The 26,157-nt window shown below is 43.4% G+C and overlaps 1 protein-coding gene across 2 annotated transcripts in view; it reads left to right on the forward strand.

Annotated features, from left to right (window-relative positions):
- Positions 1 to 26,157, forward strand: part of LOC122935898 (cytochrome P450 2C14-like) — a 188,686-nt gene that overhangs the window by 25,560 nt on the left and 136,969 nt on the right. The window contains exons 1-2 of one of the 2 annotated variants that reach the window (XM_044291828.1): positions 1,264 to 1,509; positions 7,461 to 7,660. In XM_044291828.1, the coding sequence (XP_044147763.1) occupies positions 7,493 to 7,660 (168 nt within the window). In that variant the 5' untranslated portion in view covers positions 1,264 to 1,509; positions 7,461 to 7,492. Of the gene's footprint in view, positions 1 to 1,263; positions 1,510 to 7,460; positions 7,661 to 26,157 lie in introns of those variants that run through there. The other variant, XM_044291829.1, reaches the window with a different exon arrangement.

Consider the following 26,157-nt stretch of genomic DNA (forward strand, 5'->3'; position numbering starts at 1 on the left):
CTTTGCGCATCTAGGCTGCAAAAAAGTGTCACACATGTGGTATCGCCGTACTCAGTAAAAGTTGGGGAATGTGTTTTGGGGTGTCATTTTACATATACCCATGCTGGGTGAGATAAATATCTTGGTCAAATGCCAACTTTGTATAAAAAAAATGGGAAAAGTTGTCTTTTGCCAAGATATTTCTCTCACCCAGCATGGGTATATGTAAAAAGACACACTGCCCTGGCATTTTAGGGGCCCAAATGCGTGCAAAGTAGTTTGAAATCAAAATGTGTAAAAAATGGCCTGTGAAATCCGAAAGGTACTCTTTGGAATGTGGGCCCCTTTGCCCACCTAGGCTGCAAAAAAGTGTCACACATGTGGTATCGCCGTACTCAGGAGAAGTTGAGGAATGTGTTTTGGGGTGTCATTTTACATATACCCATGCTGGGTGAGATAAATATCATGGTCAAATGCCCACTTTGTATAAAAAAATTGGAAAAGTTGTCTTTTGCCGAGATATTTCTCTCACCCAGCATGGGTATATGTAAAATGACACCCCAAAACACATTGCCCAACTTCTTCTGAGTACGGCGATACCACATGTGTGACACTTTTTTGCAGCCAAGGTGGGCAAATGGGCCAACATTCCAAAGAGCACCATGACAGGTGCTCAGAAAGTCAGAGCTGCTTCAAAAAGCGGAAATTCACATTTTTGTACCATAGTTTGTAAACGCTATAACTTTTACCCAAACCTTTTTATTTCCCCTAAACATTTTTTATTTATCAAAGACATGTAGAACAATAAATTTTGAGAAAAATTTATATAAAGATGTCGTTTTTTTTGAAAAATTTAACAACTGAAAGTGAAAAATTTCATTTTTTTGCTAAAATTTCATTAAATTTCGATTAATAACAAAAAAAGTAAAAATGTCAGCAGAAATGAAATACCACCAAATGAAAGCTCTATTAGTGAGAAGAAAAGGAGGTAAAATTCATTTGGGTTGTAAGTTGCATGACCGAGCAATATACCGCTAAAGTTGTGGAGTGCCGATTTGTAAAAAAAGGGCCTGGTCACTAGGGGGGTATAAACCTGTGGTCCTTAAGTGGTTAAAGAAAGAAGAATCAAATAAAGGACCTGCAAGAAAACAAAGTGTTTTGCCTATACTGGCTTAAGGACCTGGATCACCTGACCAGTCATCTGACTGAATACATCAAGGACACTCCCACTGGATGATACTGCAGAAGGTCCTTGAGGACATGACTGCATAGAGGACACACGTCTCCAGCGTTTCCAGTGTCCAGACGAAAACTCAAGTGCCCGTACTTCTTGGACTGCGGTACATGTGAGCAGGCATTATATGCCACATATATTTATAAAGCAGAGAGAAGGAGCGGTAAATGACTTTATGCTACAATAAGCATGGATACTTTGCACTAATTGAGGACTTGTGTGATTACATTCAACGTGATATACACACTGGGCATCTCGCTTCCTCAATATATTGGGAATTTCTGACTGTCAACTAGGTAAACATTGCTGCTACATCTAGAGACTTTGGCTGCTAATATTCCACAATTTATCAACTGCTGTTATTGTTTGCTGCTAATTTTATCATTACTATTCATTGATTATTTGCTGTGTATTGCTATTTTTGATTATTTGCTGTGCTGTATAGCTGTATACCACCATTTACGATTGCCATTTTATTATATGTGTTTTTTAACATTTGGGTTATAATACGCGTGTGCTGAATTAAATCTCTAATATATACTCCAGAAAGTGGTTGTGCCTATTCATCTCCTGTTTTTTATTCTATAACCTTTACACTGGGTAGGTGACCCAGAGAATAGAGCACCCACTGTTATGTTCCATTGAGGTGTTTTGAGTCTTTCATTCTTTTTCCTTCTTTGAATTTAACACTTGCAGATCTGGAAAATACTGTTTTTTGAAAAAAGTGGTGTGTTTTTAAAACCCTAGAAAATGATGGTTGTATTTCTACCTTAAATTGCACACTGACTAATCCAGATGTTGTAGTTTGCCCCCCAAAAAATGGTGATTTGCAATGTCACAAAAGCTCAGATGCAGTGCTGGTGCACCGAGCATGCATAAAATGTCCGCCGCCGCCGCCGCCACCCACCTAACAGAATTCTAAAAGTTAGTATTTTTTGGTCAATGAGCTCAGGGCAGAGTAAAATGATAGTGTCCTGCACCCACACAACTATTTGTCTGTAGATCACTGAGTTAGATTCTCTCCTATCCTCTCCCTGAAATCACCAGTCCAGAAGCATCCTCTCCCTACACTTGTAACAGCAGAGTGACGGGCGGCGCTACGTGACTCCAGCTTATATAGAGCCTGGGTCACATGCTGCACTGGCCAATCACAGCCATGCCCTTAGTAGGCATGGCTGTGATGGCCTCTTGGGGCAAGAAGTATGACGCTTGTTGATTGGATGCTGTGCAGCCTTTTAAAAAGCACCGAACCCCGAACCCGAACATTTATGGAAATGTTCAGGTTTTGGTCCGGGGTCCAAAAATCCTAAAGTTCGGTACGAACCCGAACTTTACAGTTCGGGTTCGCTCAACCCTACTGGTGATAATTATATCTATAGTTGTTTTGGTGGTGATTCTTCCTGTACTTATTTTTATGGTAGCCACCCTGTTGGTGGTTATTCATATGGTCATTTCTATATCTATTGTACCTAACGTAACCAGACTGATGATTGACATAGGGTCGATAAGATCTCCTCTCACTATACGAGTTCCATGTATTTGCATTACTGTTTTGTATAGGTAATCCCTTGATATAATTGCTGCCCACATGTTCTTCTCTATAGTGATACTGATATTTGAAAGAACCAAGATGTCCAGAGAAAAATAGCCCGTTGTGAGTGACGAGGAGATTTATATTGGTGCACAGCAGCGCGGTCTGTTTGATTTTATTGCTTTTATAGTGTGAGACTTACCCACGTCACAGTTTGGACTGCAGTGCTGAAATATATAACAGCGTATCGTAGTTGCTTCGCATTTTTGACAGTGGAGACCGAGGCAGGGAGTCCCTCCGAGTCACTTGTACAAATAGCCCGATGCATGCTCACTTGCTTGTGTAGTGACAGTCGAATTGTCACCATTAGGCAAAGGGATGACTTTTGGCTCTCCACCTTGTTAGGCCCTCGCTACCGGTCCAAAATGGGGGCCTTTTTTACACCTGCTGAGAGGGAGGAGGTGCCATAAAGACATCCTATGTAGTCAGTTGGCTGCTGCCTATCTGCACCATCGTCCATCGTTTTGCAGGTCTGACTGAGGGGGCCCTCTGCACTGACATTCAACTACCATGGCTGCTGTGGCAGGGTGGGCAGGTAGGAGCAGTTCCAGCTCCATCAGCAGCAACTTGAGTCTAGAGTTGCTGATGAGCAGCTTTCTTCACCCGCCTAGTGAAGAAACTACTCACCAGCAGCAGCAGCAGCTAGACCTGGAGTAGGACCTGAACCAGCAGGTGGTGGTATACTTGGGCAGTAGCCTGCCACCCCACATTGAAGATCTGCTGGACTACTAGGCAGCCAAACTGGATTTGTGACCGCAACTAGCAGAGTTTACACTGGAAAAGCTGTAGCTGCTCGGCCAGTAGTGTGGCATCAGAGTGGGTGTTTAGTGCGGTGGAGACCATAGTTAACCGAAGAAGAACTAGCCTGTCCACCCAAATTGTGGAGAAACTGACCTTAGTCAAGATGAATTAGGCGTGGATCAGCCAGGATTTCCACCCACCAATGCCTGATGCATTAGACTAGATCATCCATGGTGCCAAACTAACACTTTGAGAAAAGAGACTGGTTTATTTCAGATACCTGCCTCAGCTACTATTCTGAAGCTGCCTCACATCTGATGCCGAGTGCTCCTTCTTTCACCCACCATCTTCAGCTGGTACTTGTATTGCTACCCACCTCACCACTCTGTCACCGGGTCACTCTGTGGTCTCCTGAAGCTGCTGCCACCACCACACTATGTCACATTGCCACTCTGTAGCCTCCTGATGCTGCTGCCACCTCCACACTGTCATTTTTCCACTCTGTGATCTCCTGATGCTGCTGCTTTATCCTCACTATGTCACTTTGCCACTCTGTGGTCTACTGATGCTGTTGTCACCTCCACACTATTTCACCTTGCCACCCTGTGGTCTCCTGATTCTGCTGCCTCCTCTCCACTCTGTCACCGGGTCACTCTGTGGTCTACTAATGCTGCTGCCACCTCCACACTATGTCACCTTGCCTCTCTGTGGTCTCCTGATTCTGCTGTCACCTCCACACTATTTTAACTTGCCACTCTGTGGTCTCCTGATTCTGCTGTCACCTCCACACTATTTCACCTTGCCACTCTGCGTTCTCCTGATTCTGCTGTCACCTCCACACTTTGTCACCTTGCCACTCTGTGGCCTCCTGATGCTGCTGCCACCTCCCCACTCTGTCACCGGGTCACTCTGTGGCCTCCTGATGCTGATGCCACCTCCACACTATGTCACCTTGCCGCTCTGTGGTCTCCTGATTCTGCTGTTACCTCCACACTTATTCACCTTGCCACTCTGTAGTCTCCTGATTCTGCTGTCACCTTCACACTATGTCACCTTGCCACTCTGCAGCCTCCTGATGCTGCTATCACCTTCACACTTTGTCACCTTGCCTTTCTGTGGTCTCCTGATGCTGCTGCCTCCTCTCCACTCTGTCACCGGGTCACTCTGTGGTCTCCTAATGCTGCTGCCACCTCCACACTATGTCACCTTGCCGCTCTGTGGTCTCCTGATTCTGCTGTCACCTCCACACTATTTCACCTTGCCACTCTGTGGTCTCCTGATGCTGCTGTCACCTTCACACTATGTCACGTTGGCACTCTGTGGTCTCCTAATTCTGCTGTCACCTCCACACTGTCACCTTGCCGCTCTGTGGCCTTCTCCTGATGCCGCTGCTGCTGCCACCTCCACACTCTGTCATTGGGCCACTCTGTGGTCTCCTCATGCTGCTTCCACCTCACCAGTATGTCATAAGGCCACTCTGTGGACTTCTCATGCTCTTCCCACCCTCCACACTTCCTGACTAGGCCACTATTTTGCCTTTTGGCATGGCTGACATCATCATTTATTTGACCCTTCTTTTTTTCTGTCAGAAGAAAGGAAAAATGGATCCTGTTTGTGTAGCAGTTGTAAAGCCTGTATGGTCCCATCAGAATTGGCTTGAGATTTGGTAGCCAAAAGCAGGAGTTGGTACAACACACAGAAGACATGCAAATATTCCACTCACGTGTCATCTCTGTTTTGGATCCACTCCTGTTTATTTTTGGCATTAGCAATGCTGAACGAGTGAAGGTGGATGCTCAACAGACAGGATTTGTTTTCTGGGGGTTATTTTTCTGCCGGATCAGAGGAAGGGCAAAATAATCAGTGACGTCAACACAAACTTACTGCTGACACCCTCTCCACTCAGGGGGCTATAATTGTATGAGCGTTTAATATAACAGGTTCTGAAAATATCTATGTGGAATCAGCTGATGATGGTGTAAAAGGAGTGCACTTCTTCTTGGCGCTAATATCGACCTGTAAGGCTTGATATTGTGAAGTGTCCAGTGGTTCTAAAAGCGACGCCTGTCATCTGCATGTCATACTGACTCACAATATTATTTTACTACCACAGTAGACTCCCTATGTGTGTTGCTGCAAGGCAAAGTGTTCTACACCACTATAAAGGCTCTCTGCAGCCAGGAAATAGCAATTTTTAATGTGATTCGCAGCGAGTAAATTCGGATCGAACCAAATTTTTTTTTTAAATTGGCGAACTTTGAGAATTTGCATATATTTTGAATATAGTGCTATATATTCGTAATAACGAATATTATTTTTATTTTTTTTAACACAGTACACATCAGGTGATCATCCCTCCCTTCTTCTAGCTTGTGGGCCAATGAGAAGACTTTGGCACAGCTTAACAACATCCCTAGCAACCAATAGAAAAGTTGCCTACCCCTTACTATACAAGAACCTCCCCAGCAGCTATTTTCTAAGTTTATTGCAGTTATGAAAGAGACAGCAGTGTCATTGCTGTGCTCTGTGCTTTGTGTTATTACATTAGACAGTTGAAGGATAACTGTCACATTTAGACCCTAATTTCAATTTTCACATATGTAGTTACTAATAACATGATATTCCAGAATCAGTTACTATTAGACTGACTTGCCCCATATTTAATAAGATTCAGCCCTTAGCAACCAGTCTGCATAAAACTGCAATCTCACTATTCAGTTAAGATGGCCGCCACTGCCCTCACCCTGAGGCTAATCCCGCCTGCCCTCACTAGCCAGTAACAATAGCCCCCCAAAAGTGTCAGTAACCAGAGCCCTCCCCTAAAGGGTTAATCTCGTGCAGCACAAAGGGGTCCTCTTACCACATGTTGCCCTTATTTATACACTGAGCAGACGGCAGATATCCCTTCCCTGCTCTGCGCTGCTTCAACTCTACTTCTCCAGCTCTGCTGAGTGAGGGAGCGTCTGCCAAGCGCAGGGACAGGGAGAAGTGCACACGGCCCAGGCACTGTCGTCAGCTGCTGGGGAGGACCTGGCTTTAATCATTTACTTACAGTACCTGACTGTCAGTAATGTGACCCTGCACGCTGCGTGCTCCGTCTATCAACAGATAGACGGACCATTCCTAGCAACCCTATTTTAAGCACAGGTAAAAGTAGGCAGTACAGGGAACAAAAATGTGGAATTAAGGGGTAATTGAATACACAGTGAAAAGTTGAAATAGGGCCACCAAGGAGATATTACTCACCACAATCCAATACTCCCCAAAAAATATATACGACAGTTATACTTTAACTTATATATATAATTCAGATAGTGTAGGTTAGATTGATCTATAGTGTAGCAGATATTGCAGAAAATGCACAAGCGCGAACAAATTGGAGCACTCTATCTGCATATAAAGCTATTCTAAAGTTCTGCCGTGCCAACCATTTTCTCCAGTCTCAGAAAACTTATACCAGCTTAAAAAATGTAGCATAAGTGACCCATGCCTGTATTTCGCATGCATTTCCCAAATATTACATTGCCGATTTTCGCAATCAAGAATATAATCTCGAAATCTCGAATTCACGAATATATGACGAATATTCTACAAAATATTCGCTAAATATTGCAAATTTGAATATTGCCCCTGCCGCTCATCACTATACACTACTATGAAGGCTCTTTGCAGCCAGGAAATAGCTGTTTTTTTGTTTTGTTTTTAAATCGCTCATCTCTAATTATTTAGTACTCTGCAAAATTGCTTTTTATATACATTGGGGAAATCAACACTAGAAAAAGTATACACACTATTGTTTTCAAAAATATAGAAATTTAAGAGGAAACCTTTCAGTTTGTTGTATATTTAAAAGTCTCACAAAAAGGAAAATTAAATTCCAAATAAGAATCATTCTTGTCCTGTTTTCTTTTACAGACCGTCTAAATTTTACAGAGCTCCCGTTCACCATGGACCTGATCACAGTTCTGCTCTCATTTGTTGTCATCTTATTTTTGGCCATTGTTTTTAAGAATCAAGGAAAGTACAAAAATTTTCCACCTGGACCAAAGCCTTTACCGATCATTGGAAATCTTCTCATGATGGACAAGTCAAAACCTCATGAAATGTTCATGAAGGTAAAATTATTTCATACTAATATATCTTTTACCTTTGCTTTTTGCTCAAAATATCCCAAGATATGTGGCAGAAGATGACCAGCTTGGAAAAGAAAATTATTTTGTCATACTCTGTCACAAGATGTCTATGTATATTTGTCTATTTTTGGTCACCCTGTGGTTTTGATGTGAATTACAGCCTGCCCTGGGGTTTGATAACATGTTGCAAATTATATAATTTTTTTTTTAATGAGAAACTGGAAGAGGTTTGGTCCAGGATTAAGAAAACGTGGCGGCTTTCTTCTAGAAATGATGTCACAGCTTTCCTTCTATTTTGTGTAGCATTGTAGCTCAGCTTTTTTCAGTTTGATGGAGTTCAGCTGCAATACCCAACACAACCCATGGATACGGATGGCACAATTTCTACAAGAAATTAGTCATATTTTCTTAATCCTGGACAAATCCTTTTAATCAGTCCAGAATTTGTAGTCCATTTAGATAGAAAGGATGGATATTCACTTAAGAAGTATTCCTGATTTATTATTGTTTGCTATATTTTTAACTACACTGCCTGTCCAAAAAAAATAGTTGCCACTAAAAAAAAGCCTTTAACTTGGATTACGGCACGCATTCGCTGTGGCATTGTTTCGATTAGCTTCTGCAATGTCACAAGATTTATTTCCATCCAGTGTTGCATTCATTTTTCACCAAGATCTTGCATTGATGATGGTAGAGTCTGACCGCTGCGCAAAGCCTTCTCTAGCACATCCCAATGGTTCTCAATGGGCTTAAGTTCTGGACTCTGTGGTGGCCAATTCATGTGTGAAAATTATGTCTCATGCTCCCTGAACCACTCTTTCACAATTTGAGCCTGATGAATCCTGGCATTGTCATCTTGGAATATGCCCGTGCCATCAGGGAAGAACAAATCCATTGATGGAATAACCTGGTCATTCAGTATGTTCAGGTAGTCGCTGACCTCATTATTGGAGCACATACTGTTGCTGAACCTAGACCTGACCAACTGCAGCAACCCCAGATCATAGCACTGCCCCCACAGGCTGGTACAGTAGGCACTATCCTTACAGTTTTTTTTTTTTTTTTATTTCAATCATTTTTATTGAAAATTTTCAATACAAGCGAGAATTAGGCACCATCTGATACAGAAGGCAGTTGGTCATACATGCAAGTACGCATAGATGGCGGTGCATTACAATCAGCAATGGGTAATCTAATACAAGTATACAAGTATTAGAGAGCAGAAAATAATAATAGAAAATAACAAACAAAACAACAGAAAAAGAGTCATTGCCTTTGTATGGAATAGCATTATAGTCAAATAGAATACCGACAATATCATAGCGATACGTCATAGGGCTGGCCCTGGGCCCTGGACAGGAACTGCATCCACAACCCCCATTGGTACAAGAACCTATCCACTCTATGTTCCTTATAAGCCATAATTTTCTCGTATGCACAGTTGTTATGGACTCTAGCTACTATTTCAGCCTCAGATGGGATAGAAGCTGATTTCCAATATTTGGTTAGCATTAATTTAGTGACCAGCAATAAATGCGCTACCGGGATTCTGCACTTAGATGGGACTTCACGTATACCCCTGAAAAACAAAGCCGTGAACACATTTTTATTGACCGTGAAACCACAGAACCTAGAAGCTAGCTCAAATATGTCAGCCCAGATTTTTAATATCAAGGGGCACTCCCAGAGGATATGTAGTAACGTACCGGAGCAACCTCAACCCCGCCAACAAAGATGAGACATGCCAGAGTACATTTTGCTCAGTCTGTCAGGGGTATAATACCACCGCAGACATGACTTAACGGCCGCCTCATACAAGGATGTGCTCCGAAAAGTCTTGGAGATGAATTTGAACGTTGCTATCCACTCTATTCCAGGGATAATTACTTTCAATTCTTTATCCCATGCTTGAAGTTAAGCAGATTTAGAGAATGTGGATTTCAAGCTAAGCGCTTGATATAGAGAACCAATCCCTTCTTTGCGGTCATTATTCGGTGGTCGGGCCCATATCTCAAAAATCCCCTTATGTGCAATCACCTGGTAAGGTGATGTTGATTGTAAGAGGTGTCTAACCTGCAAAAATTTAAAGAAGTCTCCCCTGGGGATCTCAAATTCCTCTTGTAGCTTGCTAAAGGATTTTAAAGAGCCATTTTTATATAGTTGACTAAGCGTGTTGATACCTAAGAGGCTCCACGATGATAGGTCTAACTCAGGAATATGTAATTCCACTAATTGCAAAGGTGCCGTATCTAATAGTGAGAGAGGAGTCGGCTTACAACTTTTATGGAATAGACACCAGTGATGTAGTGAAGTCTTCATTACAAGGGGTAGAGGCAGAACCTTAGATCTGGAGACACTTAGGCTGTCAATCAAAAGAGCTTTGAGATGGCCCCTTGGGGTCAAAGCAGCTTCTATCTGTACCCATGGAGTATGAATGTCTGATGTCCACCATTTCTTCAGCACCTGGACCTGGGTGGCCAGGAAGTAATCCCCAATATCTGGGAGATTAAGACCACCGTTGAGTTTACTTTTTGTGAGAGTACTTGTGGCTATCCGGGGCCTACCTCCAGACCACACAATATCCTTACATTTTTTAATAATGCGTTGGACAGTTCTTAACCCAATTTTATTAGTTTCTGCATCTCCTTAAATGTTTTCTCTGCTTGATGCATGCCAATGATTTGACCCTTTTCAAACAGAATAACATCTTTTCCACGTCCACGAGAAGTGTCTTTCGACATGGTTGTTTAAGAAATGAGAAGCAACTCATTGCAGCACTTGAGGTTAAATAACTTATTGCCAGCTGAAAGATAATCGCCCATGCAGTAATTATCCAGTAGGTGGCTCATAACTATTTGCTTAGTTAAATCCAGGTGGCGACTTTTTTTTCCGGACAGGCAGTGTATATTAGACAGTTAAGACTTCTGCATCCTCTTACAGCTTGGTAGAGCACTGTGTGCAGCAGAGATGAAGTTATCATTTAGTCACAAAGTCACCTAGGCCTAATAGAAATGCACAGCCCCTGCTGTCTCCTGGCCCTACTTTCTGTATTTTCTTACAGAACACCCCGCAAACTAGATTATTCAGTGTATAGTTTAAGTCGTGCTGAGTCTAATTATGTAATTTTTAGCTTCACACTCACTTGCAATTTAATGGTGTGCTCCAGCAGAACAGCAGTAAAATGCATTGAGAGGACTCCCGAGCTCACTCACATAATGGAGAGGACTCAAAGAGGAGTTGCCTCAATGCATTTTATTGCTGGTTTGTGAGAGCACAGCGTTAAAACGCAAGTGAGTATGAAGCACCACTTTTACTATACACTACACTGGTTCCCACCCTGTGTACCTATAAATCGGCAGTGGAATACATTGTGAGGACTCAGGAGCATGCACACATAAATAAAAAGTCCAGGATAAGTACTCTTAATGTATTTCAGCTCCAGTATGCAGGCACACAGTGTTGGAACAGGGGTGAGTCAGGGGTAGCAATACTGTTCATGTAGTACTGAATTTAATAGAATCTCCGGAAAGGGAAAGATTCCCTTCAAATCCCCCACCTAGCTGTGGGATTGGACAGTGTCAGAAAACTGATTATCTCGGCTTCCAGTCACCCTGATAGGTTGACCATCTAGGGCTTTCCCAACACAACCATGCTTACTGCATACTGTATAATTATTAGAGACTAGACATTAGGCCAGTTACAATAACAGGCGCTAGAACAGTAGTGCATAAACATTAGTAGGAACAGTCTATATAAAATAGCAAGGTAATTTGAACACATTGTATTTCTTGTTTTATTTTATTTTTTGTCAAAAATATTTTGGCACAAAGTCAAAAGTAAAATAATATCAAAATTAAAATGGAAATGTATATATCACAATACAGTAAGTATGGTATACTGTAATTATTATAGCCTTAGTGTAAAACTTTGCAACAATAAAAAATTTCTTTATAGACAACATTTTTTCTAAATATTCTGTCTGAATCTGGCAACAGTTGCTGACACTGACTGGTGGCTGAGACTGCTGGCACTAAGTGCTGGCTGTGGCTGAGACTGCTTGCACTACTGCTGGCTGTAGCTGAGATTGCTGTCACTGACTGTTGGCTAAGACTGCTTGATCTGACTGGAGGCTGTGGCTAAGTGTGCTGGCACTGACTGATAACTGAGACTGGTGGCTGTGGCTGTTGGCCGAGACTAGTGACTGTGGCTGAGACTGCTGGCACTGACTGGTTATTAAGACTGGTGCCACTGACTGCTGGCTGTGGCTGAGACTGCTGACTGACTCTGGTGGCTGAGATTGCTAGCACTGACTGGTGGCCCTGGCTGAGACTGTTGGCCCTGAATGGTGGCTGTGGCTGAGATTGCTGGCTGCGGCTTGTGGCTGAGACTGCTGGCACTGAGTGCTGGCTGTGGCTGAGACTGTTGGCACTGACTGGTGGCTGAGACTGCTGGCACTGACTGGTGACTGTAGTGAAACCAACCTCGCCACTGGGTTTTGGAGGGGCTGGGTTGCCAGCCTCTTGCCCCAGGATTATGGCCCATACTAACTTTGAAGGAGAAGACAGGCCGGTCGCACCGCTTAAATATGTGGAACTGTTTTGGGCAGGAAAGCCATGCTTGCGGCTGGCCAAATGTGACTTCCATGGAATTCGGGAACCCCTGCTCGGATCTGGGTGATTTTTGGATATGTTGTTCACCCAGATCAGAGCTATCCATGGATGTATACATTATGGGGATATGTGGGGTTTTGAGGTGTGTGACAGAACCATCTGTCTTTGGACTTTTATTGTATGGTATGTGAGGGTACCCAGATAGCTAATTTTAGTGTATTCATGTAGTCTGAGTGCCATTCACCTAATAATATGCACTGAGACTTGAGCTATCTGGGGATATGTTAAATGTCTGTGTTTACTGTAAGGGTTGTGACATTGTATGTTTAAATGGTGATTTCTGTCCTGTTGTCTCCACATGTGTATTGGCGATTTCCCTTTGTCCTGAGAGATAATTGAATTACTCCTCGTGTGTCTCCAGGGCAGAGAGAAGGAAACCATGATGCATTGTGGGGATGAATTTTGTCTGTGTATCCTGAATTGCTGCATATCTGTCCTATGTCACAGTCTTCCATCTGGTCCCCTAGGGGAGTGTCCACCAGATGGGGACCTGCATAAATACGGGCGGGTAGCCCTCAATAAAGAGTTCCTGTTTTACCCTTTACCATGTTGAGGTTGGTGTTTGGGTAACTGATCGACACTGGGGGATTGCTATACGCTGAAGATTTGCTATACTCCCCTGGCATAACTACTAGCTCTTGGAAGAGCTGTTCCTGCTCTCTCGATGTAGGAGAGTTTCACCCACTGGCGCCTGGAGCCTTGTCGTAGGTCCAGGGTGGGTAGGAGACGGTGAGACCTCAACCAAGCTTCGGCGGTTCGTGGGGTCTGCAGTGCATACGGTGTCAAGTGGAGTGTTTGGAGTCCTCGGGAAGCACTAGGAGCATCATTCGACAGAGGTACCCGGTCGGGGTGCCAGGAGATCCGTTACAGTGGCTTTGGCTGAGACTGCTGGCTGAGTCTGGTGGCTGGGACTGCTGGCTGACTGTGGGTAAGACTGCAGCTGCTGGCTGAGAGTGGTGGCACTGAATGCTGTCTGTGGTTAAGACTACTTGCTGTGCATGGTGGCTGAGACTGCTTGCACTGACTGATGACTGGGACTGGTGACTGTGGCTGGTGGCCATGACTGTCGGCTGTGGCTGAGACTGCTGGCACTGACTGGTGGCTGTAGCTGAGATGCTGGCTGCAGCTGGTGGCTGAGACTACTTGCACTGACTTATGACTGTGGCTCTGACTGGTGCGTGTGGCTGGTGGTCGAGACTGCTGGCTGTAGCTGAGACTGCTGGCTGTGGCTGGGACTGCTTGCACTGACTTGTGGCTGAGACTGCTGGCTGTGGCTTGTGGCTGAGACTGCTGGCACTGAGTGCTGGCTGTGGCAGAGACTGCTGACTTTGGCTGTTGGATGAAACTGCTGGCACTGACTGGTGTATGTGGCTGAGACTGCTGGCTGTGGCTGAGACTGCTGGCTATGGCTGGTGGCTGAGACTTCTTGCACTGACTGGTGTCTTTGGCTGAGACTACTGGCTGTGGCTTGTGGCTGAGACTGCTTGCACTGACTGATGGCTGTGGCTCTGACTGCTGCATGTGGCTGGTGGCTGATACTGGAGGCTGTGACTGAGACTGCTGGCAATGACTGGTGGGTGAGACTGGAGGCTGTGGTTCGTGCCTGCTGTAGCTGAGAATGCTGGCACTGACAGGTGGCTGACACTGGTGGCTGTGGTTCGTGGCCGAGACTGGTGTCTGTGGCTCATACTGCTGCCACTGAACAGTGGCTGTGGCTGAGACTGCTGGCACTACTGGTGGCTGAGACTGGGGGCTGTGACTGGTGGCCAAGAAAAATGGCAAAAAATTATATTTAGCATGGATGGATCTTAACAAGGTTCCAAGTAGAGCTTCAACATGCAACAAGAAGAAATGGGAGTGAGACAAAACATTTTTTGAGCATTCAATTTTATGAAAACAACGAAAAAACTGAAACAGGCTTTTCCTTCCTGATTTCAGCGGCACGACTACTTATCCCCATAAATTGGCGTAGCCCAGTCATCCCTACTATAGACCATTGGATAGCTAAAGTCAACCAATTTTATCGCCTTGAAGAGCTCTCACATTGGGAGTTAAAATCCAGAAATACATTCCTTCGTATCTGGTCATTATGGAAATCATATAGAAACTTTGCTTAACACCTCATATTCTATACCCAGGTGTTCCGACGTTCTACGTTCCACTCTCAGGTTTTTGTTCTATGCATATAATAATATCTGTAATTGATATTAATAATATGTCCCTATATAAAAGTGATGTTTGTAACCTAAACTTTACATTGTCTTTGCACTACGATGTACTATTTTTATATTATACATATGTATGGATATTTTAAAAACAATAAACATTGTTTAAAAAAAAAAAAAAAAAAAATTAAACAGGCTGTTTTTCAGCTGATCAAAAGTTTAGGACCACACCAAAAAAAAAAAAAAGAAATCCAACTTCCAAACATGAACTCAGTAATGAGTAGCTCCGCTGTTATTGTTTATCACTTCCAAAATTTGTTTCGGCATGCTTGATGCAAGCATTTCCATGAGGTGAGTAGGAACATTTCTCCAAGTGGTGAAGACGGCCGCACGAAGGCCATCTACTGTTTGGAACTGTTGTCCATTTTTGTAAACTTCCCTTGCCATCCATCCCCAAAGGTTCTCAATTGGATTTAGATCAGGGGAACACGCAGGATGGGCCAAAGAGTGATGTTATTCTCCTGGAAGAAGTCCCTTGTCCTGCGGGCATTGTGTACTGTAGCGTTGTCCTGTTGAAAAACCCAGTCGTTACCACACAGACGAGGGCCCTCAGTCATGAGGAATGCTCTCTGCAACATCTGGATATAGCCAGCGGCCGTTTGACACCCCATGCACTTCCTGAAGCTCCATTGTTCAACTGAAGGAAAAAGCACCCAAAAACCATTATGACGCCCCCCCATGTGGCACATAGAAAACATCTCAGGTGGGATCTGCTTGTCATGCCAGTAACGTTGGAAACCATCAGGACCATCAAGGTTAAATTTTTTCTCATCAGAGAATAAAACTTTCTTCCATGTTTGTCCCATGTTTGGTGCTCTCTTGCAAAGTCCAAACGAGCAGTTCTGTGGCGTTCAAGGAGACGGTGTCTTTGAAGACATTTTTTGTTTTTAAAGCCCTTCAGTCTCAGATGCCGTCTGATGGTTATGGGGCTGCAGTCAGCACCAGTAAGGGCCTTAATTTGGGTCAAGGATCGTCCAGTGTCTTGACGGACAGCCGATTGGATCCTCCGGCTCAGTGCTGATAAAATTTTTGTTGAGTCTTCCACTTGACTTTTTTGTTCCATAACCCTCAGGATCATTCAAGAAATTCCAAATTACTGTCTTACTGCATCCCACCTCAGCAGCGATGGCGCACTGTGAGAGACCCTTCTTATGCAGTTCAACAACCTGACCACGTTCAAAAAAGGAGAGTTTTTTTGCCTTTGCCATCACAACGTGTGACTACCTGACAGAAAATGACAATGAATCCACATCTTTGCACAGATTTGGCCTTTTAAAGGCATGTGGTCCTAAAATTTTGATCAGCTGAAAAACTGCTGTTTCAGTTTAATTGTTATTTTCAATTAATTGAATGCTCAAAAAATGTTTTGCCTCACTCTCATTTTTTTCCTGTTGCATGTTGAAGCTCTACTTGGAACCTTGTTAAGATCCCACAATGTAAAATAAGATTTTTTGCCCTTTTTCAAGTGGTCCTAAACTTTTGATCAGGACTGTATATGTAAGGAATTGTTTTATCTGTCTTGGTTATCTGCCTTTTTTTCTTAAATCTTAATTTTCTCTTATCTTGGATAACATTTTGGGGCTTTGGAACCGATTACTCAATTTACAATGGTTTCAACATGCAATGGTCCTCCTGGAACCAATTAATATTGTATCTTGAGGGACCACTGTATATGCCGTTCAGCGGTGAAGTTATATGTTTTAAAGTAGGGATGCTCATCCTGCGGCCCTCCAGCTGTTGTAAAACTACAACTCCCATCATTCACTGCTGTAGGCTGATGGGTGTAGGCTGTCTGGGCATGCTGGGAGTTGTAGTCTTGCAGCAGCTGGAGGGCCGCAGGTTGGGCATCCCTATTCTAAAGCCCTTTTTGGCGTGTATTAGTGGCACAAAAAAAAGTATTTGCTGTTGTGTGATAAAGTGAAAAAATTACAGCCCTTTTTGGCGTGTATTAGTGGAAAAAATATATATATTTGCTGTTTAGCGGTGCAGTTATATGTTCTAAAGCAGGGATGCTCAACCTGCGGCCCTCCAGCTGTTGTAAGACTACAACTCACATCATTCACTGCTGTAGAGTGATGGCTGTAGGATATACGGGCATGCTGGGAGTTGTACTTTTACAACAGCTGGAGGGCCACAGGTTGGGCATCCCTGTTCTAAGGCCCTTTTTGGCGTGGATTAGCGGTACAATTTTTTTTTGCCGTTGTGTGATGAAGTGAAAAAATTACAGCCCTTTTTGGTGTGTATTAGTGGCAAAAAATATATATTTGCCGTTCAGCGGTGCAGTTATATGTTTTAAAGTCTTTTTTGGCATGTCTTAGTGTAACAAAAAAGGGCTTATTAGCATTGTGTGGTGAAGTGAGAAAATTACTGACTTTTTTGGGGTGTTTTAATTTCCTTTTTATTCATTTATTTGATCTTACAGTATGTCAGACAGAGAAGTGCCAGGCCCTGCACAGGGGAGTGGCAGAGGCCTAAATGTTTCTGGTGCAGGCACAGGTCACAGCAGAGTAAGGGGGCGTGGCAATAGGAGTCACAGCGAGAGGCCTGAACTCCCGGTGTCATCTAGCGGTCGTGTCTTGATCAGCAACCCAGCGGTTTTTGAATAGTTGACTCGGTCATCCACTTAGTCCCAAGTGACATCAGACACCCCCAGCGAAGAGTGTGTGAGACATCCGCCGCTTCCTCCGGTAGGCGGGCAAGTAGTGATGAGGAGAGTGGCGTGGGAGCTGGTGTTGCGAGCGGTCAGGCTCCTGACCCAGAGACCGTTAAGGAGGACATCAGTGACATGCATACAGAACTCGATGATGATGATATAGCTGATCACACTTGGGAGCCGGGTGATGAAGGGGCTTCATCATCGGGAGAAGAAAGTGGCAGCATGCCCAGGAGGTAGCGGCAAATCCAGCAAGTCGCTAGAGTGGCAGGGAGTCAGCAGGGTGGCAGCAGTGGGAGGTCGGTAGCCAAACATGCTAGGGGTAGACCACCCACTTCGCAGAAGTCTACATGCCGGGAAATTAGTGGTGCAGGGGTTCACTGAAGCAGCGGCAGTAGCAGTCAGTCAGTGCGGAGTGTTAAGTCAGTTTTTTGTTAAGCCGCTGAAGGAGGTGAACATAGAAACATAGAAACATAGAATGTGTCGGCAGATAAGAACCACTTGGCCCATCTAGTCTGCCCAATATATCTGAATCCCATTAATAGTCCCTGGCCCTATCTTATATGAAAGATAGCCTTATGCCTATCCCATGCATGCTTAAACTCCTTCACTGTATTTGCAGCTACCACTTCTGCAGGAAGGCTATTCCATGCATCCACTACTCTCTCAGTAAAGTAATACTTCCTTATATTACTTTTAAACCTTTGCCCCTCTAATTTAAAACTGTGTCCTCTTGTGGTAGTTTTTCTTCTTTTAAATATGCTCTCCTCCTTTACCGAGTTGATTCCCTTTATGTATTTAAAAGTTTCTATCATATCCCCTCTGTCTCTTCTTTCTTAGAACATGCCCATTTGTAGAATCTGTCAGAACAAAGTGAAGTGTGGCCAGGGTGCTAAAGTTGGCACCGCTGCCCTGCGTCAACATATGCAGCGTCCCCATAAAGTGGCCTGGAAAAACCGTGGCTCCGATGTGGTGGTCCAGCCTGCCGCAGCAACCGCTGTATCACCCAGTGGCATGCACCGGATTTCAGGCAGTAAAGGCTCCACCATCTCAGTTGAAGGGAGCTGTCTGTCCTTCCCTTCATCTGCTGGTCCTGATGCTCCTGCTTTTCCTCCTATTCCTCATCAGTCATTCCATCACCAATCAATCACCGAAGCAATTGCCAAGAGACAATAGTTTGGGTGCACTCATTCAACGGTGCAGAAGCTGAATGTGCTCCTGGCCAAAATGCTGGTTCTGCAGTCCCTTCCTTTCCAAGTGGCGGACTCTGCACCTTTCAGAGAACTGATGGCTTGTGCCGCGTCAAGGTGGAGAGTCCCAAGCCGTAATTTCTTTGCCAAAAAGGCAGTACCAGCCCTGCACACGTATGTAGAACAGAAGGTGGGCCAGTCCTTTAGCCTTTCAGTGTCTGACAAAGTGCACGGCAGCGCCAACGTGTGGAGCTGTAACTACGGTCAGGGACAATACATGTCCTTTACGGCCCACTGGGTGAATGTGGTTCCTGCACAGCCACACCAACACCTTGGCCAGGTGACGCCGCTTCTGCCTCCACGTTATCACGCTGTTGGTCCTGCGACAATGTCCACCTATGCCTCTTCATGCTTCACCTTCTGCTTATCCTCCACTGCAGGGAAATTCACAGTGCCCCCCCAGCATACCACATGTTCAGGGCACGGCAGTGTCACGCTATTCTGCACCTCGTTTGCCTGCGTGAAAGGAGTGACACAGGGGAGGAACTGCTCCAGGTCCTTCATCAAGAAATAGAATCCTGGCTTTCTCCGCGACGACTCAAAATCAGAAACATGGTGACCGACAATGGCAAGAACATGGTGTCGGCGCTGCGTCAAGGAGGGCTGAGCCATGGCACATGTGTTCAATCTGGTTTTCAAGCGGTTCCTGAACTCTTTCACCCATCTGCAAGACATCCTAATAATGGCCAGGAAACTTTGCATGCACTTCAGCCACTCATACACCGCAAAGCACACCCTCCTTATGCTGCAGCGGCAGAACGGCATCCCCCAACATAGGCTGATATGCAACGTTTCCACCCGATGGAATTCCACCCTCCATATGTTGGACCAACTATATGAACAGAGAAAGGCCATCAATGATTTCTTGATGATTCAAGCGGATAGGAGTACTCCCCTGTGTAACTTCGATGTCAGCCATTGGCAGCTAATGCGTGACACCTGCCATTTGCTCAGGCCCTTTGAGGAGGCCACTTTGTCAGTCGCCAGGACTTTGGAATGAACAAAGTCATTCCATTGCTTCATGTCCTGGAACAGATGCTGGTAAATCTGGCTGGTCAGGGGACCGGAGACGTGGTGCCTAGATCTCACGGCCACATGAGCCCTGTGGGGGCTGAACTGGAGGAGGAGGAGGACATTGGAGCACAAGCCATGTGTAGGAAAATGGGTGGTTGATCTACACAGGTGACAGGAGAGGAGGAGCAGAAGCAGCCACACGAGCTACAGGGCGATAAGGAAGAGGAGGCAGAGGGTCCAGACACACCGTGGCAGTATGCAGTGGAGATGGAGGCAGGGAGTCCCTCCAAGTCACTTGCACAAATGTATATAGTATCAGACGACTAAATCGCTATAGTCTAAGCCTTATAATTGCATCGGTAACCAAACTTAACAGAACAATTCACATAGTGTAAGTAATCAACATTAAAACTTAACATTTAATGTATACATTGGTAAAAATATGAGCCCAAGATTAAGAGTATCAATAAAGTCCAAAATATTCAGCCTTCCCACACAAGATGTAACCTATAGTCAACCAGGAATACTTGGGAGAATGGCGACTGTGACAAAAATATCACAATATACGATATGTCACAATAAAACAACTAGAGAGCACCGGGGTATATTAGAATAGAAAAGAGGTATTGGAGAGACAAGGTACTGGGTCTATGACCCTATATCTCCCTCCATATATAACCTCAAACCCCTCTCACTCAATGTCCCTATCTTTCCCTGCTCCAGACAGGACAGTGATTGCCCAGCTTCATCAAGGTATATCAGCAAAGGGAAAGGAGGAAAATATAAAACAGCTGTAACAAAGATGTCACTACGGGGACCAATATACCAAGTGATGTTACAAGGTTAAAATCAGTGCTAGTAGTGCAGATCTTACTTGGGAACAGACGAGCTGCAAACTATGCTGAATTGGTAGACAACATGCTTACAGCATATGAAGAACTTGGCTGCCGAATGTCATTGAAAGTGCATTTCTTACATTCCCATATTGACTTTTTCCCACCCAATAAGTGGCGAACATGGAGAGCGGTTCCATAAAGATATTTCTACAATGGAGAACAGGTATCAAGGCCACTGGAATCCCAACATGATGGGGGACTACTGCTGGTTTTTGCAACGTGAAAATATGACCGTTCACAAACGCAAAAGCAGATGCCTGAACGACTTTTAACAGTTTCGGGCCTTGCTCAAGTAAGACTTTTAAACTCTTCCGGACACAGGGCGTACAGGTACGCCCTTATATCCTGGTACTTAAAGGGTTTCTACCACCTGATTTTGACCTAATTAGCTCTCAGACACTAGTGATCTGCTAGTGTCTGATCTACCTAACAATGCTATTTTCAGACCTTTGTGTGGATCTGTTTCACTAAAAAACAAACTTTTATTGATTTGCTAATGAGCCTCTAGGTGCTATGGGGGCGTCTTTTCAGCACCTAGAGGCTCGGTCTACTCACACTGTATGATGCCCCGCTTGTCCGTCAAGCCCGCCCATCTCCTCTAGAATGCCATCCTCCATCTCAGCCAGCGGACGAATTATCGCGCCTGCGCCGTGTGCGTCTGTATTCGGCGCAGGCGCAGTGACTGTCTGAACGCTCCCTGTGCCGGCATATCCACTGCGCCTGCGCCATCTGTTCCTTGGAGCATTCAGACGTAATCGGCACAGGCGCAATGGAGATGTCTGAGAGCTTATTAGGTCAAAATCAGTTGGTAGAAACCCTTTAAGGACACAGGGTGTACCTGTACGCCCTGTGTATTTCCGATCACCGCCGCCCGGCGGGCGGTGATTGAAAGCCGGTGCCTGCTCAAATCATTGAGCAGGCACCTCGGCTAAATGCCCGGGGGGGTCCCGTGACCCCCCCCCATGTCCTCGATCGCCGCAAACCACAGGTCAATTCAGACCTGCGGTTTGCGGCTTTTCTAAGTTGCGGCGGTGGCGAGCGGTGCCATCGGGTCCCCAATGCGGCTGTAGGGGGGACCCGATGGCATGGAAGGCAGCGCGATGTCTGAGGAAGGCATCGCGCTGCCTTCCTGTGAGGTGCCTGTTAGATCCAGCCCCCTGGATCTCATAGGCCCCGGAAGCTGTATGAGTAATACACACAGTATTACTCATACAGCCAATGCATTACAATACAGAAATTACGTTAAAAAAAAAGTTTCCCCCCAAAAAAAAAATTAAAAGTTTCAAGTAAAAATAAACAAAAACGTCATTTTCCCCAAATAAAGTTTTAAAAAATTGATAAAAAATAGGGGAAAAAAGTATATATATTAGGTATCACCACGTTCGTATCGACTGGCTCTATAAACATATCACATTACCTAACCCCTCAGTTGAACACCCTAAAAAATAAAAACTGTGCTAAATAAACCATTTTTTTGTCACCTTATATCACAAAAAGTCCAACAGCAAGCGATCAAAAAGGCGCATGCCCACCAAAATAGTACCAATCTAACCGTCACCTCATCCCTCAAAAAATGAGCCTCTACCTGAGACAATCGCCCAAAAAATAAAATAAAAATATGGCTCAGAATATGGAGACACTAAAACATAATTTTTTTTGTTTTAAAAAAGCTGTTATTGTGTAAAACTTACATAAATAAAAAAAAACATACATATTTGGTATCACTGCGTTCGTATTAACCGGCTCTATAAACATATCACATGACCTAACCCCTCAGATGAACACCGTAAAAAATAAAAAATAAAAACTGTGCTAAAAAAACTATTTTTTGTTACCTTACATCTCAAAAAGTGTAATAGCAAGCGATCAAAAAGTCATATGCAACCCAAAATAGTGCCAATCAAACCGTCATCTCATCCCGCAAAAAATGAGACCCTACCTAAGATAATCGCCCAAAAACTGAAAAAACTATGGCTCTCAGACTATGGAGACACTAAAACATGATTATTTTTTTTGTTTCAAAAATGATATTATTGTGTAAAAGTACATAAATAAAAAAAATGTATACATATTAGGTATTGCTGCGTTCGTAAGGTATTGCTGCGTTCGTATCGACCGGCTCTATAAACATATCACATTACCTAACCCCTCAGATGAACACCGCAAAAAATGTAAAATAAAAACTGTGCTAAATAAACAATTTTTTGTCACCTTACATCACAAAAAGTGTAATAGCAAGCGATCAAAAAGTCACACGCACCCTAATATAGTGCCAATAAAACCGTCATCTCATCCCGCAAAAATAAACAAAAAGTATACATATTAGGTATCGCCCTGTCCGTGACAACCTGGTCTATAAAAATACCACATGATCTAACCTGTCAGATGAATGTTGTAAATAACAAAAAATAAAAACGGGGCCAAAACAGTTATTTCTTGTTATCTTGCCTCACAAAAAGTGTAATATAGAGCAACCAAAAATCATATGTACCCTAAACTAGTACCAAAAAAACTTCCACCCTATCCCGTAGTTTCTAAAATGGGGTAACTTTTTGGGAGTTTCTACTCTAGGGGTGCATCAGGGGGGCTTCAAATGGGACATGGTATAAAAAACCAGTCCAGCAAAATCTGCCTTCCAAAAACCGTATGGCATTCCTTTCCTTCAGCGCCCTGCCGTGTGCCCGTACAGCAGTTTATGACCACATATGGGGTGTTTCTGTAAACTACAGAATCAGGGCCATAAATATTGAGTTTTTTTTGGCTGTTAATCTTTGCTTTATTACTGGAAAAAATTGATTAAAATGGAAAATTTGCCAAAAAATTGAAATTCTGATATTCCATCTCCATTTGCCAATAACTCTTATGGAACACCTAAAGGGTTAACGACGTTTGTAAAATCAGTTTTGAATACCTTGAGGGGTGTAGTTCAATCTCCCTCCACCTACAACCTAAATGATTAGCTCCTATCAGTGTACCTCCTCCACTGCTGCTTCTGAAATCTCATACTGCTCATCACCAGCTGCATTGTCCCCAGATATGCTCTGATATTGCCTTCCAGTAGCAGTTTCCAAATCCATCAGCTTCTTTATTTAGCTGCAGAGCCAGGGGGACCGAATCTTGTATTGTGCAGAGTGAGATATCAGCAGCAGTGGAGGAGGTACACTGATAACAACTTGTCAATTTGGCTAGGTTTAGCTAAGTATATCTTGTGAATACATCAAACTCATCCGCTCTCCAGCTCTCTTTCTGATCTCATAAAATACTCATTTAATATGATGGGGTCACTTTTATGGAGTTTCTACTCAAGGGTTGCATCAGGGGGGCTTCAAATGGGACATGGTGTCAAAAAAAACCAGTCCAGCAAAATCTGCCTTCCAAAAACCTTATGGCATTGCTTTCCTTCTGCGCCCTGCCGTGTGCCTGTACAGAATCTAACTACAGAATCAGAGCCATAAATATTGAGTTTGGTTTGGCTGTTAACCCTTGCTTTGTTACTGAAAAAGAATTATTAAAATGGAAAATCTGCCCAAAAAGTGAAATTTTGAAATGATATCTCTATTTTCTATTAATTCTTGTGGAACACCTAAAGGGTTAAATAAGTTTGTAAAATCTGTTTTGAATACCTTAAGGGGTGTAGTTTCTAGAATGGGGTCATTTTTGGGTGGTTTCTATTATGTAAGCCTCACAAAGTGACTTCAGACCTGAACTGGTCCCCAAAAATTGGATTTTTGGAAATTTCTGAAAAATTTCAAGATTTGCTTCTAAACTTCTAAGCCTTGTAACATCCCCCAAAAATAAAATATCATTCCCAAAATGATCCAAACATGAAGCAGACATATAGGGAATGTAAAGTAATAACTATTTTTGGAGGTATTACTATGTATTATAGAAGTAGAGAAATTGAAACTTGGAAATTTGCAATTTTTTACAAATTTTTGCTAAATTTGGTATTTTTTTATAATTTTTTTTTTACTTAATTTTACCAGTGTCATGAAGTACAACATGTGACGAAAAAACAATCTCAGAATGACCTGGATAAGTCAAAGTGTTTTAAAGTTATCACCACTTAAAGTAACACTGGTCAGATTTGCAATAAATGGCCTGGTCCTTAAGGTCAAATAAGGCTGTGTCCTTAACCACTTCAACCCCCCTAGCTAAAACACCCTTAATGACCAGGCCACTTTTTACACTCCTGCACTACACTACTTTCACCGTTTATTGCTCAGTCATGCAACTTACCACCCAAATGAATTTTACCTCCTTTTCTTCTCACTAATAGAGCTTTTATTTGGTGGTATTTCATTGCTGCTGACATTTGAACTTTTTTGTTATTGATTGAAATGTAACGAAATTTTTGCAAAAAAATGACATTTTTCACTTTCAGTTGTAAATTTTTTTTTAAAAAACCGACATCCATATATAAATTTTTCACAAAATTTATTGTTCTACATGTCTGTGATAAAAAAAAATGTTTGGGTAAAAAAAAATGGTTTGGGTAAAAGTTATAGCATTTACAAACTATGGTACAAAAATTTCAATTTCCGCTTTTTGAAGCAGCTCTGACTTTCTGAGCACCTGTCATGTTTCCTGAGGTTCTACAATGCCCAGACAGTAGAAAACCCCCACAAATGACCCCATTTCGGAAAGTAGACACCCTAAGGTATTCGCTGATGGGCATAGTGAGTTCATAGAACTTTTTATTTTTTGTCACAAGTTAGAGGAAAATGATGATTTTTTTTTTTTCCTTACAAAGTCTCATATTCCACTAACTTGTGCCAAAAAATAAAAACTTCCATGAACTTACTATGGCCATCATGAAATACCTTGGGGTGTCTTCTTTCCAAAATGGGGTCACTTGGGGGTAGTTATACTGCCCTGGCATTTTAGGGGCCCAAATGTGTGGGAAGTAGTTTGAAATCAAAATCTGTAAAAAATGCCCTGTGAAATCCGAAAGGTGCTCTTTGGAATGTGGGCCCCTTTGCCCACCTAGGCTGCAAAAAAGTGTCACACATCTGGCAATGTGTTTTGGGGTGTCTTTTTACATATACCCATACTGGGTGAGAGAAATATTTCGGCAAAAGACAACTTTTCCCATTTTTTTATACAAAGTTGGCACTTGACCAAGATATTTATATCACCCAGCGTGGGTATATGTAAAATGACACCCCAAAACACATTCCCCAACTTCTCCTGAGTACGGCGATACCACATGTTTGACACTTTTTTGCAGCCTAGATGTGCAAAGGTGCCCAAATTTCTTTTAGGAGGGCATTTTTAGACATTTGGATCCCAGACTTCTTCTCACGCTTTAGGGCCCCTAAAAAGCCAGGGCAGTATAAATACCCCACATGTGACCCCACTTTGGAAAGAAGACACCCCACAGTCTCACTTTCCGCTAACTTGGGACAAAAATTTCAATCTTTCATGTACTCAATATGCCCCTCAGCGAATACCTTGGGGTGTCTTCTTTCCAAAATGGGGTCATTTGTGGGGTGTTTGTACTGCCCTGGCATTTGAGGGTCTCCGCAATCATTACATGTATGGCCAGCATTAGGAGTTTCTGCTATTCTCCTTATATTGAGCATACAGGTTTTTTTTTCCGTTCAGCCTCTGGGCTGAAAGAAAAAAATGAACGCCACAGATTTCTTCATTCGCATCGATCAATGTGGATGAAAAAAATCTCTGCCAAAAAAAAAAAGGAGGGGAAAGGCGTCTGCCAGGACATAGGAGCTCCGCCCAACATCCATACCCACTTAGCTCGTATGCCCTGG

Source organism: Bufo gargarizans, chromosome 4, assembly GCF_014858855.1.
Source record: "Bufo gargarizans isolate SCDJY-AF-19 chromosome 4, ASM1485885v1, whole genome shotgun sequence".
In the NCBI taxonomy this organism is placed as follows: Eukaryota; Metazoa; Chordata; class Amphibia; order Anura; family Bufonidae; genus Bufo; species Bufo gargarizans.